The 14,600-nt window shown below is 44.1% G+C and overlaps 2 protein-coding genes across 3 annotated transcripts in view; one reads left to right on the top strand and one right to left on the bottom strand.

Annotated features, from left to right (window-relative positions):
- Positions 1-766: 766 nt before the first annotated feature.
- Positions 767-2,173, top strand: LOC136607188 (antho-RFamide neuropeptides-like). Its single transcript, XM_066589028.1, has one exon. The coding sequence runs from the start codon at positions 767-769 to the stop codon at positions 2,171-2,173; it is 1,407 nt and encodes a 468-aa protein (XP_066445125.1).
- Positions 2,174-4,506: 2,333 nt separating this feature from the next.
- Positions 4,507-14,600, bottom strand: part of LOC136591136 (zinc finger protein OZF-like) — a 36,657-nt gene continuing 26,563 nt past the window's right edge. For both annotated transcript variants that reach the window (XM_066588475.1, XM_066588476.1), the window contains exons 6-7: positions 14,395-14,446; positions 4,507-6,194 (exon numbers count right to left, since the gene is read on the bottom strand). In XM_066588475.1, the coding sequence (XP_066444572.1) occupies positions 5,404-6,194; positions 14,395-14,446 (843 nt within the window). In that variant the 3' untranslated portion in view covers positions 4,507-5,403. The remainder of the gene's footprint in view (positions 6,195-14,394; positions 14,447-14,600) is intronic.

Raw genomic sequence — 14,600 nt, 5'->3', positions numbered from 1 at the left:
ATTAGTGTTTTATTTATTAATTTTACAAGCCACGCTGCTAGCCAACGTGAGGAGATCTATGCAAACCAATAAATTTCAAAACACCTACCTTTGGTAGCTGTATGTAGTCAATCTGCAGTCACTGAAGCAGAAACTGTGGTCCTGAAGTAACAGCGGGTACTTTGTCAGCTTTGCCTGGGTTGTGATGGCTGCAAGCCCTGCATGGCCTGTGTAATTGCGTCACTGACAGCATGCTCCCGCTCAGCTGATCGGTCGGGGCCACGAGCGATGGACCCCAGCCGATCATCTATTAATGACCTGTCTTGAGGATAGGTCATCAGTAGTATTCAAGAAAGTATAACCCAATCCTTTGACTACATGGGTTGTGCATACATCAAGAATGTACACACATATATGTATTTACAAACACTTCACTCAAATGGAGATACACTTCTCTGCCAGACTGGTCTGTGTTACATAACTTACCTTCGCTTACAACACCTAGCTCCACCCCTTCTGGTCTGGTTAACCGTTTGAGCATTTTTTACCCATTTTTAGTCTAACAGTTTGACGATACACAAACTATACAGAACCCAATATAACGTATACACTGGCCCTTCACTCTCACACGCACAAAAAGTCACAAAACTAACAAATACACATTATTTATGATCTGACAAGTATTGCATCCTAATTCTCTTGGTACAATGGAGGTGGCTGATCATTCCAGAGAGCATGAAACATGCGGTGAAGCACTGAACCTCCTGCATCTTAACAGTCATTGTAAATGCACAGGGAAGCTACGCAAGTACTGCACACAGGTGCTGTCAGGGTAGAGAAGAGGAAAGGAGCTGCCAGGGAAGAGAAGAGGAAAGGAGCCGCCAGGGAAGAGAAGAGGAAAGGAGCCGCCAGGGAAGAGAAGAGGAAAGGAGCCGCCAGGGAAGAGAAGAGGAAAGGAGCCGCCAGGGAAGAGAAGAGGAAAGGAGCCGCCAGGGAAGAGAAGAGGAAAGGAGCCATCAGGGAAGAGAAGGGGAAAGGAGCCACCAGGGAAGAGAAGAGGAAAGGAGCCATCAGGGAAGAGAAGGGGAAAGGAGCCGCCAGGGAAGAGAAGGGGAAAGGAGCCGCCAGGGAAGAGAAGAGGAAAGGAGCCGCCAGGGAAGAGAAGAGGAAAGGAGCCGCCAGGGAAGAGAAGAGGAAAGGAGCCGCCAGGGAAGAGAAGATGAAAGGAGCCATCAGGGAAGAGAAGGGGAAAGGAGCCATCAGGGAAGAGAAGAGGAAAGGAGCCATCAGGGTAGAGAAGGGGAAAGGAGCCGCCAGGGAAGAGAAGGGGAAAGGAGCCGCCAGGGAAGAGAAGGGGATAGGAGCCGCCAGGGAAGAGAAGGGGAAAGGAGCCGCCAGGGAAGAGAAGAGGAAAGGAGCCGCCAGGGAAGAGAAGAGGAAAGGAGCCTCCAGGGAAGAGAAGAGGAAAGGAGCCGCCAGGGAAGAGAAGAGGAAAGGAGCCGCCAGAGAAGAGGAAAGGAGCCGCAAGGGAAGAGAAGAGGAAAGGAGCCGCAAGGGAAGAGAAGAAAAAAGGAGCCGTCAGGGAAGAGAAGGGGAAAGGAGCCGCCAGAGAAGAGAAGGGGAAAGGAGACGCCAGGGAAGAGAAGGGGAAAGGAGCCGCCAGGGAAGAGAAGAGGAAAGGAGCCGCCAGGGAAGAGAAGGGGAAAGGAGCCGCCAGGGAAGAGAAGGGGAAAGGAGCCGCCAGGGAAGAGAAGGGGAAAGGAGCCGCCAGGGAAGAGAAGGGGAAAGGAGCCGCCAGGGAAGAGAAGGGGAAAGGAGCCGCCAGGGAAGAGCAGGGGAAAGGAGCCGCCAGGGAAGAGCAGGGGAAAGGAGCCGCCAGGGAAGAGCAGGGGAAAGGAGCCGCCAGGGAAGAGAAGGGGAAAGGAGCCGCCAGGGAAGAGAAGGGGAAAGGAGCCGCCAGGGAAGAGAAGGGGAAAGGAGCCGCCAGAGAAGAGAAGGGGAAAGGAGCCGCCAGAGAAGAGAAGGGGAAAGGAGCCGCCAGGGAAGAGAAGGGGAAAGGAACCGCCAGGGAAGAGAAGGGGAAAGGAGCAATCAAGGTAGAGAAGAGGAAAGGAGCCGCTGGAAAAAGAAAAATTATGAAAAGGGCAGTTGGGGAGAAATGGAAATAGAGCCACTGGGGGAAGATATGGTATGAAAGAAGCCACCAGTGGATATATGAAAAGAGCGGAGGAGACAATGAAGGAGCCATAGGTGTGAGTGTATAATAAAATAAGCCATCGGGAAGATTAGGAAGGAAGCCACTGAGGGGAAGATAAGGAGCAGATCCGCTGGGGGAGGGTGAAGATATAAAAAGAGCTACTGAAGAGTAATGAGAAAAACCTGAAGGTGGAAATTCTGTATGAAAGGAGAGATAACAGAGGAGAGATGAGGAAAGGAGCTGTGGGGAGGGGTGAAGGTCCAACTCCATGATGGGACAGCCGAGAAGAAAACCTGCTCCTGCTTGATTGCAGGAACAGAGGCTTTAATCCCACCCTGTACTATTGCTATTGGCCAGGATTAAAGACCAGGACCAAGCACCGTATATTTTACTGCACTTGGGCCTTAAGCGGTTGATAAATGCTTTACCCTGATGTATAGATCTAACAGTAAGGAGTTTTCTCTGCCCCAAATACCCTTTTATCTCAGACACAGTTAAATGATTTCCTACAAGAAATGTTCAGTTCCGATCGAGAAGAGCCTAGTAATAGCCACGGTCAGGACTGCATCCAACCAAAGTCAGAAGAAATACAGATCTATACACTGTGAAACGGCTTTTCTAACCCAGTGGGCTCAGTAGTCTAGTACTAGCACTATAGCTCTAGTATACTTCTGAACAATGCAGTCACCACGTAATAGTCCTTTAACACCGGTACATACTGATAGTGATTACAGTGCAGTTACCTCCAGTAATGTCTTCTCTGATTGAAGGTCTAGTCCGCCATGAAGCTTTCTTCCATCTATGACTTGTTTCTACCCCCCACCCCCCCACCCCATCTTGCAACTGAAACCTCTGTTCCCCCTAAAAGTGCTAATGCTCACTCTGTGGCCCTACAAAGTTATCATGCCTCATGTGTGCATGTCTAAACTTGTATACCCTCCATGCTGCTCCAATTGTACAGCCTCCCTCTAGACTGGAGTAAGACCGCATTACTGTAACTGCTTAGCATCTCTTCTGAGAAGACCCTGCAGCTTCAGAGGCCGCTGCGAACCACCCCTCTACATACCCACTAAAGCAGAGGGCAAAGCAAGACTAAGCAGGAGACCAAGTCAGCAAGAGCTGAGGAGGAAACAGAATAGACACAGCAGGTGGCGCTATTCTAACATTAGTCCTGGAATATCCGGGCAAAGAAACATTTTTTAATGTGTGAATACCGAAAATGTTTAGAATTATGGGCTGGGTATAACTGATGTTCTTCATGGAGTCACCTCTTTAACCCCTTAAAGCTCAAGGACATCCAGCTACGTCCGCAGGTTTGTAGTATGTATGAAGGGGGATTGCTGGTCGATCCCGCTCCATACAGTGTGGGTGCTAGCTGTTCATTAGAGCTGACACCTGCCCGCAACAGCTCCAATAAGCAGTGCCGCTGAGCGGAGCTGTAAACTTTTTAAATGCCACCGTCCATCCCAACAGCTGCATTTAAATGCCCTGATTGATGTTTGGGGGTCCCATAATGCCCCCTGTGATAAGATTGTGGGTTGCTGTGCGGGTGTCATCTCAGCTGAGGGCCTTCTGAAAGGCCCCAGTGCTGCCACTGCAGATTGCCTGCCTGTCAGATCACGGTAAGAGAATTACCTTTATTCCTTCCAAACAAAAAAGTAGCAATGTTTCGGCTTAATAAGCAAAATAAAAGAAATTGCTATCTGCACCTCTTGATGCTGTCACACCTTCCTTTAGACCATGTAAAATTTGGACCTTGAGGGCGTAGTCACTGCAGGAAGACGACGGACGCACGTCTCTCTGCAGTGCCGGAAGAAAGAACGTGACCAGCTTCATTGCTGGTCATGTGTTCTTTCTTCAGCACTGCGGGGAGTCGTCCGTCCTGAAGTGCGGCTGTCTTCTTTCTGCAGTAAGGGCTCAGTCACACGGGCGCATCGGCGGCTGTGTGACTAAGCCCTGAATCCGTTTTTTTTGTGACTGTCCATGTTACTACCCTGCTGACTCAGCATTGAAGATTGTGCTGCTGACGTGTCTATTTCTCTTTGGTAAGAGAATTACCGTGAACTGAAGGGCCATCGCTTAAGAGAAGCTTGCATTGCAGTTGGCCAGGTTCAAGTGATGAGTGTGAAAACCCCTGTGGGTGTCCGGGCTGTCTTCAGTCAAGATGAGGATCCTGTAGAGTGCCAAAGTGAGAGGTTGGTGTCATGGTGGAAAATGGCCCTCTTCAGTGAAATTTGTGGGATTGATGTTACAAGCTGGTTCCTGCTCTCTGGTGTGATGTAGTGGTGCAGAGCAGTGGCCCCCTAGAAGAAGAGTCCACAAAGGCTGCGTAACAGAAAACAAGACACTTTTATTGCTCACCCAGATGGTAACAATGTCACATCCAATGCAGTCCAGTTTCATAATATCCAGGTTCAGAGGTGGTGGCTAGAAGTACTGCTGCCTAAAACCCCGTAATGCTTGGGAAACATCTTGCAACCCGTACTTGGCACACTTTAACCTTCAATCCTTGGAAACAGGCGGCTGCTCCTGCTGCCTATCCCAGCTAGCTGCTCACTTGTTACTACACCTGCTCTACTCACTTCTGAGCTTTCTGGAATTTTGCGACTACTTTTATAACTTTGGGTCCTCCCAACAGCAGCGAGCTGAATGCCAGTGAGTAATCTAGGAGAAATGCTGGTCTCTAATCTGAACTCTATGATCTTCCAACCACTAGCCTCAAATACAGTCATTAATTAACAAGGTAAAACCATTATAAATATATGGCATAAGTAAAGGCACAATCTCAAAACACACATCCTCCATTCCTAGAACTACATTAACAATATGCAGTGACCATTCTGGGTCACTACAATACTGAATTGGCAGGTGAGGGCTGTATAGCAAGGTATTCCACCGTGTGCCAATACATTGCCACACGTTGCAGCCTTCCATTGGAGTCCTCTGGACCTATATCCTGATGGAAGGCTCAAAATGTGATGTGAACCCAACTTTACTGAGGAAAACAGCACTCATTGTTCCATACACAGCCCTGATATTCCCCACACTGGAGTTTTCTGTTCCAGTGACAGTTATCGATGATGGATCGGGCCATTACCGCGCAATAGTTGTCACTGAGATCAGACCCCAAATCTCTGTTAAGCAGTAATGGTTTTCTGTTCTACATCAAAAGACAGCAGGTCCGACAATACAGCTCCACGGATGCTACATTTACTTCAGTCTAACCATCAAAACAGCTTCTCTTCTGTGTGAATTCTCTGATGTAACACAAGATCTGATTTCTGGGTAAAACACTTCCCACATTCAGGACATGAATATGGCTTCTCTCCCGTGTGACTTAGCTGATGTGTCTTGAGATTTTGTTTACACGTAAAACATTTCCCGCATTCCAAGCATGAAAACGGCTTCTCACCTGTGTGAATTCTCTGATGTATCTCAAGCCCTTGTTTAAAATTAAAACATTTCCCACACTGCAGGCATGCAAATGGCTTTTTCCCTGTGTGAATTCTCTGATGTATAACAAGAATTGATTTCTGGGTAAAACATTTCCCGCATTCTGAACATAAAAATGGCTTCTCCCCTGTGTGAATTCGCTGATGTTCTGTAAGACTCGAATTACGGGTAAAAGATTTCCCACACTCCAAGCATGAAAATCTCTTCTCTCCTGTGTGAATTCTCTGATGTTCATTAAGATTTGATTTCTGGGTAAAACGTTTACCACAGTGAGAACATGAGTACGGCTTCTCTCCTGTGTGAATTCGCTGATGTTTCTTCAGATATGATTGATCTGTGAAACATTTCCCACATTCAGGACATGAGAATTTCTTCTCTGTGTGAGTTCTCTGATATTCTGTAAGATTTGATTTCTGGTTGAAATATTGTCCGCATTCAGAACATGTAATACTTTTATCTAGTTTATGTCCAGAGCCTCTTCTGCCAATAATGGATGGCTTATCTTCTACTTCATGTTGGTGAGGTAACAGGAGAAACCCCCAAGAGTCGCTCATCCCGTCTTCCCCTGAAGAAACATTTTTCAGAGGAAAGTAATTAGTACAGTTTATAGGTGAAAGATCCATCCAATGAGTGAGACCTGTACCGAATACCGTCACCAAATTACTAGAGGTTCTCCCCTTCCTCGTTACACTTAATGGTGTCAGAAAAAGTCGAGTCATCAACACGCAATCAACCATAAAAACCTACCAAACCTTATAAAGGGTTATCCAGACTTTAAAAATGTGTGCTCCATCCTCAACATAGACCACCAATATCTAATGGATTGGGGGTCCGCAGCCTGAGGCCGTAAGAGAAGAGTGTTTGGAGCTTGTAAACCCCACACTTACAGGTTTTGTTAATTAAATGTGTAGAGTTCCTTTGAAGATATCGGAGTGTGAAGGCCTTCAGAGGTAGTTGGGACTGCTGTGTAGAGGGGCAGTCCGTTCATTGGTTGCGGAGCTCTCTGGTCAGCGATGTGTCTGCAAAGATGCCCACCTAGATCTTTCCTGTGTGGCTTGGCCTATAAGGGACACCAGAGCCGTCTGCCCTGTGGCCCAATGTTCATTCAGTACTCTGGAGTGGCTCCCTTTCAGAGTCTCGGCTACTCTCCTGGACAGCCGATTTACAGCGCCTATGTAGCACAGGGCACTTGACCCTGGAAAAGGACAATATACACTCTTGTTAGTTGTTGTATTTACTACTGGCTGGATGGTCCTGTTATCTAAAGTGGTTTATCATTCATAATGCGTCACGGTTGTAAATACTTCGCCTATCCTTGGAGCTCATGCTCGTAAATCCTATCCCGGGCACAATATGAGGAGGTCCACCACAAGCCCACGGTAGATTTGAGATGGCTGGAACCTGGCCACGAGGTTTTACTTTCATCCTTTCCTCCCACTGCCCAGAAGGGTACTATGACGCAGAGGAGAGCAGCTTCAGCCTGCCAAGCTGCCCATTCCCACATCAGCACAGTCCATAGCCTTGGCCTCATCAACTCCCCTGGTGGCAAGGGACATACCCCAACCACCATCCCAACCATCCCCTTCAGGACCTTTCCCAATCTGCTACTGGAAGGGGCAACGGTCGTCATGTAGTCTCCTCATGCTGTATTTATTATCATGGGCTTTCTGAGTCCTGCAAGCTTGCTGCACTGAAGTGAGTGGAACGCTTCAATCAGATGATTGGTTAGGATTTTGATCGGTGGTCCAATACAGATATTAATGGCCATCAATTTTTAAAGCCCGGATAACCCCTTTAGTTGCTAATAAGAATGAGCACATACCTTGATTAACCTCTTCATGATACATGACTAGTTATGTCCTAAATGGACATTCCCCGTGCAGTTAGGATGTAAATAGCTGCCCACAGCACGTGTATGGAGCAGGCTCGGGAGCCAAACATGGCGGGCGGGTGTGTGCTGTATGACAGCCGACATCCACTTGCAACAGCTGCAATCACAGATGACTCTGACTGCTACTGTTAGCCCTTTAAATGCTGCAGTTCAGCTGCAGTTCAGGTTTTAAATGTCTCAAATTCCCCCCCCCCCCCCCATTATGAGGGAGCCGCCTGAGTATTATAACAGCCTGATGATTATGGCAGCCCTGGGAGCCTTCAGAACTACTTGCCTATTACAGATGTACCTGTGGGCAGGTCTTTAGTAGGCAGCCTGTTAGAATGCAGTATAATGCAATACCATAGTATTGCATTATACTGTACTCTAAGTTAATGAACAAGTGATCGCAGGTTCAAAGTCCCCCATGAGGACTGATAGAAATAGTAGAAAAGAAATAAAAATAAAGTTTGAAAATTTTTTATTTGTATAATAATTAAAAAAAGGAAAACTAAAAACCTTTCCAGCCGCATCTAAAAATAAAAAACTACATTTATAGATTGGTATCGCTATGACCGTGATTTCTCAAATTTTAAAATACAACAACAGAAAAAAGACGCAGGGTCCCAAGAAAGCCTTACCAAAAGCAACAACCCTGAATGAAACCCCTTTAACGGTAAACTTATATTAATCACATATAACATTTCACCTCAAAAAGTTATAAAAACAACAGATATGCTGAAGCAGCAGGAAAAAAAAGGCTGAACATATAAACTGCTGCCTCCCTAAATATACACTTTATTAGGAATGGTGGGGCTAGCGCTCACTCCATTCACACCAGCACAATGGCTTATGCACACTGAGCCATAGAAACCAATATGACCATGTACTAATACATATATGACACTAGTCACTGACTGCTATCAGTGGTACTAACATACTGAATAAGTAGTGAGGAGATAATAGTGAACCCTTTGGAATACATTGGGTACCTGCATTAATTATATATATATATAATACACATGTATACAAAAGCCCTCACTCGTTGACTCAACACTACTTCTCTAGCTTCCCGGTGTCATACAAACTTAAAATTTGGCACAACCATACTGAGAAGAATCTACCTCACCTCTGTGTGTATACATTGAGGGGAATCTGCCTCAGCTCTATGTGTATATACTGAGGAGAATCTACCTCCCCTCTGTGTGTGTATATACTGAGGAGAATCTACCTCCCCTCTATGTGTATATACTGAGGAGAATCTACCTCCCCTCTATGTGCATATACTGAGGAGAATCTACCTCACCTCTGTGTGTATATACTGAGGAGAATCTACCTCACCTCTGTGTGTATACTGAGGAGAATCTACCTCACCTCTATGTGTATATACAGAGGAGAATCTACCTCACCTCTATGTGTATATACAGAGGAGAATCTACCTCACCTCTATGTGTATATACTGAGGAGAATCTACCTCCCCTCTATGTGTATATACTGAGGAGAATCTACCTCACCTCTGTGTGTATATACTGAGGAGAATCTACCTCACCTCTGTGTGTATACTGAGGAGAATCTACCTCACCTCTATGTGTATATACTGAGGAGAATCTACCTCACCTCTGTGTGTATACTGAGGAGAATCTACCTCACCTCTGTGTGTATATACTGAGGAGAATCTACCTCACCTCTGTGTGTATATACTGAGGAGAATCTACCTCACCTCTGTGTGTGTGTATACTGAGGAGAATCTACCTCACCTCTGTGTATATACTGAGGAGAATCTACCTTACTTTTAGGGCTGCTTCACATAGGCATGTTTTAGTCCTGTTATGCAGCCAAGATAATCATGGCCATATAACGGGATGACATGAAACCATTCATTTCAGTAGTTTTGTTTTCATTAGTGATATCTCACCTGTTGATAGTACGGGTGAGAGAGCTAGGGCAGGACCTATCTTCTGTTTTATTGAAACTTGCATGTTATAGTGCGGAGTTCGAATACTCAGAAAAAAAAGAAAAACCTATTCATGCGAAGCTACGCTCCGTAGTGGTGAGCCTATGTTGTGCACACAGCCATGTGAAGAGGCCTTGACTCATCACTAATTCTCTAACTTCCCGCTGTCCTACGAACTTGTAATTTGCCCAAAACATTTTTTAGATCCTAAATTGTAAAATTAAAGGGGACACAACTTGATTTAATTCAAAATGAGAAAAAAGTATGGTCACTTCCACGTGGGGTTTCCTGAGTAACGAGAAGAACCATGCAAAATGGTGGACACATTTTATTCCTCTGCGGTGACCACGACTTCATAACATTTTCTGTGCGAACAAGTAAACACCCGCACCAAATTAACTTGGGCGAAGTCGGCTATATCAGCTATTTGCCGATAAAATGTGGTCCGATTGTATCAAAGACACAATTATAGACAAACCCAATGTAACTAACACACAGACAGCTATACCACTCATCATCTGCAGTGCAGGGAGGAAAAGTAAGTGACCCCCTATGTAATGTAGCCAATAACACACAGTTGTACTCCTCATGTCTTAAGGAGCACGTAATTATTTATATAGCAACAACATATACTATATCGCTTAATCAATGAGAGGGAACATGTACAGACAAAATAAGACTGAACCAATAGACAATCTGAATAAAACAAGTCATGGCACTGCTCACAAGTGCTTACAGACTACAAGAAGATAGACTGCAAGCTATTGTGTTCCCTCTATGAGGAGGAAATGGGGGGGACACAAGAGCTTGTAGTCTATGATGAAAAATGGGGGGGACACAAGAGCTTGCAGTCTATGAGGAGGGAATGGGGTGGGTGAATGTAACCCAGAATAGTGTTGTATTACATTATTTCTTCTCATCGCAGTTCACAAAGCAACAAGTCAACACCTTCTAATGAGCAGTTCTTTGGAACTAGACAAATGTGATTGTGTACTTGAGATTTGCTGGCATTATTCCTAGCTTATGTACTAGATGGGCCCCTGCAAGGCTTCGTCTTCTGTCTTCAATTATTTTATATCACTGAAAATCAATTCTCTATGAAATGCCTATCAATGTGCACAAACCGTAACCTTACTATGATTCACTGTGAAATGCTTATTATATTTTGAGTGGATGATAAGGTGGTGAGCTCGTGATCAGCTCCTTGTACTACTAAGTTTACCATATCAGATGTGCTTCAGAAGAGAAGCTTGGAAACCTCACTTGATTGTTTCTCTCTGTTTTCTTCTCCGATGCACTGAATAATGATTAGGCACACGGGTATGATAAGGCTATGATACCTATTGCGTGTCACCCAAACAGGGCACACAAGAGCTTACAATCTATGAGGAAATATCTGGTTTAACTCAGTCAGTGGACAGTGAAAACACAAGAACTTCTATTTCCAAGAGTCAGTCTTAGGCAGAAAGACAACGTGGCGTTAGATAAAACAGACAGTCAATGGCATTTTGAAATAGTGAGGCTGTGATGTCATAGGAAGAAGTGTAGAATTGGGTGCTGTCTGCATAAATATCATTAAAAAAGCCAAATCTGCTGACGGTTTGTCTAATAGAGACTGTGTAGATGGAAAAGAGGAGAGCAGTGAGGACCAAACCCTGAGGAACCCTAGGAGCAAGGGAAAGAGAAGAAGTAGAGATGGTAAATGATACACTAAATGAGCGGTCCATGGAGACCAACCATAAAAGCTGGAGATTTTGTTAGGCTCCTTTCTTTTTATTTTATTTTTATAGTCTTTGTGGTCTTAGGCTCTAGTTATGAATGTGTTCTCACCAGAAGAGCTTTAGATAGACCCTCTGGTTATTATACTAGGACTACTATTATCTCTAGGCAGCCCTTCACATTAATAGGATCCAATATCTGGACCTACATGAGACTAGTATTAGGAGATTCAGAAATCTAAGAACATTTTTTGTCCTTTCTAACAACTACACGGGGAGTGCCGTATACAGTCTTCACTGTTCATTGGGTGACGGTGTATCTGCCTTACCTATGGCTTACAGTATACAGCCATATTTCCAACTGTTGACTGTACAGTAGTGTTAATTTGGTTCCTGATGAAAGTGAGCAATCAGTAGAAACACGTTGAACCAAAACAAGCTAACTGCTGGTGGCACCAAAGGTATTAAAACTACAAGCATTTATTTCCATTCTATCCTGAGATTTTAGAAGCATAAGAAGGACTAGTGCGGAGTAGTATTATAGATCAATCCAGCCTTTTACATGGTTGCTCTGTTAGGGTGATTCATTTAGCTGGTGAAGCTCTGTACAATCCAAGCTCTGTTTATGGTCTATGTGCAAATCGATACCAGTCGTATGCTGTGAAACAGCATCTGAAGCTACATTCTGCACTACTTTCTTTTCAGAGATATTGGCCACATCAGGGGTTGTGGATCATTGGTCCTCAGATGAACTTGATGCACTAGCACCTAATGGGCTACAGCTTCTTTAGCCCCAGTTGGATGCTTTTGTCCTCATCTGATTACTTATATGTGGTCCAGCTGACTCCCCGGGGTTCCTCCATCTCCTACCCGGGCGTCAAAGGAGGGGTTTCTTTTCTCAAAAAACCTTATTGACCTAAAACACGACTAATGAATGTATTCGGCCCTCTAACGATTTAGAGAACATTTTTTCGACAGTTTATTGCCTTCTCCTTTTAAGGGTACAATATTTGAGGCGGTGGTGGGATTCGTTTCAAAGTGTTTGTTTATTTTACTTATAAAGCCATAACTAAATTTTATTTATACTAATAAGAGTTAATTTTTGGTAGCTCTCAGGAGATCATTTAACATTTGCGTAAGGGCAGTCTCTGTAGAATGCAAAGTCTGAAAAACAGATTGTAAGGGGTCAAGGAGTGAGTTATCGGAGAGTAACTTTTTTGGTGAGAGTAGACCAGATGTTCCAAGCGTTTGGAGATGAAGGGGAGATTAATGAGTTGGAAGCACAAGACAAGTCGATAAACTCTTTCTTTAGCAATGGAGATATGACCGCATGATTACAAGAGACCAAAAGAAAGAACAAAAATTGTAGTACGGCGACTGATGACAGTCGAAAAGATAGACTGGATGAGGTGTGAGAGATAAGGGTCACTAATGCAGATAGTACTGCAAGAAGTGAGGAGTCTGGAGATGACTTCTTCCATTGCCAAATTTGAGAGTGAACTGGAGGAGATGTGGGAGAGAAGGGAATCAAAGCTACTTGAGGATTTGCAGATAATTTCCAATGACTAACATCCACTGTGCAGGGAGAAAAGTACACAAATTCGTGAATTTAATAACGTGTAGATCCCATTTAGCAGCAATCACCTCTATGAACTGTTTCTTGTAACTGCAGGTAAGATTTACACAATGTTGAGGACTACTTCTGCACTTTTTCTCACTGCAAATGTGTTTCAGATACTCATTATTTCTGGGATGTCTTGTGTGCGTAGTCCTCTTCTGTTAATGCTACAACATCTCTATAGGGTTAAGCTTGGGACTTTGAATTGGTCAAAACACAAATCTTTTTCATCCATTCTTTAGTTAAGTTTCTTGTTATGCAACATCTCCTAAGCTGGTGGCCCTGGCTGGTTGCCATTACATTCTCCTGTAAGATGCTAGACACTGATGAGCAAGACAGCTCCACACTATGATATCTCCTCCATAATAGCCTAAACCATGATGCCCACTTCACTAGGCTTCAATATTGGACCATGTTTTGGTACAGCCATGTTCTTTAAATATTGTGTAGTACATTTGTGCCAAAAAGTTCTATTTTTGTTCCATTCATCTATAGAACATTTCCCAGAAGCATTACGGGACATCCAGATGGTTTCTGATCTGAAATGGGCAACAATGTTTTTTTTTTTTTTCTTAGAACAGCAACAGCTTCCTTCATGCTGTATTTCCGTGAACATCAACAAACACTGGGTCAGTGTTTCTCCAATAATGGATACATGAACAGAGGTTTCTGCAGTCTGTAGACTCTTCTGCAGATTTCATTTTTGTTCCCCATAGGTTCTTTCTCATCTCTTTCATGATTACCAGTTATGCTCTTGGAATGGTTTTAGCAGGACATTCCTAAGGAAAGTAGAACAGTCCTGCATGTGCTCCATCTGTAGATAACAACCGTGGATTGATGGACACCCAGATCTTTAGCTTTTGCAACCTTTTACAGCTAATTGCGTCTCTCTTACACATCTCCTGAGGTCTTCTGAAAGTTGTTAGCATTGAGATGTGACACTTTCTTTGGAAGAACAGATTTGTCAGTAACCAGATATTGTGCACTTTTATTTAATGGGCAAAGCAGCCGTGAAACCCTCACTTCTAATCTCATCTCCCCAAAGGGGTTTTCTCATGACTAAAAATGGTTTCACCACCACATTGTCCTTCCTGATTGCTGCTAATGAAGACTTGTGATTGCTGCGTTCAATCACTGACCACAGCTATGGCCTTCTATCGCCATTGTTTAGCTTCAGCAGTCACATGTCCTGGTGAGCAGCAACAAGGAAGGGCAAAGTGTTTGTAAAGCAAATTTGAGTCGTGAAAAAACTACTTTAATTCAAAAGATTTTTACATTTTCCAATTAGCTGTTGAAGTCATTAACACTGAGGGTTTCTTACTTGTTTCACTGCACCAAAAATGATCACAAAATAAACATGAACGGTACAGCCATCAGTGTGTTATTAGTAACATTGTATCTAAATCACAATTATAGAGAAACACAAGTAGACCACATTTTATTAGCAACCAATGCAGAAATCCAGAGGATTCCAAAGGGTTCACTTACTTTTTCTTGCAACTGAATGCCGTATGTTTATTCACTGGAACACAGACAATTAAAAAAAAATTCAGTCTGCAATGTACAAGGGCAGAATAAAACAAAAGATTTATGAAAGGATCTTACCAGTCACTGACACTGATGGGGGCGCTCCAAGTCCACTCTCTTCAGTACTTTCCTGCAAGAATCCCACATTAAGAACATGAGAAATAAGCAAAGCCCTGATGAATCCCTCAAAAGCCAAGACGCAATCTGCCCTAATAGAAGAAGAATCTCCGCAATCAGACGGGATCAGCAGTCATCCAAGTGTTTTACACGTCACCAGAAATGTT

Source organism: Eleutherodactylus coqui, chromosome 1 (assembly GCF_035609145.1).
Source record: "Eleutherodactylus coqui strain aEleCoq1 chromosome 1, aEleCoq1.hap1, whole genome shotgun sequence".
Taxonomy (NCBI): Eukaryota; Metazoa; Chordata; class Amphibia; order Anura; family Eleutherodactylidae; genus Eleutherodactylus; species Eleutherodactylus coqui.
Note: the sequence above shows the minus strand (reverse complement) of the source record. Positions and strands in the feature narration are given on the sequence as shown.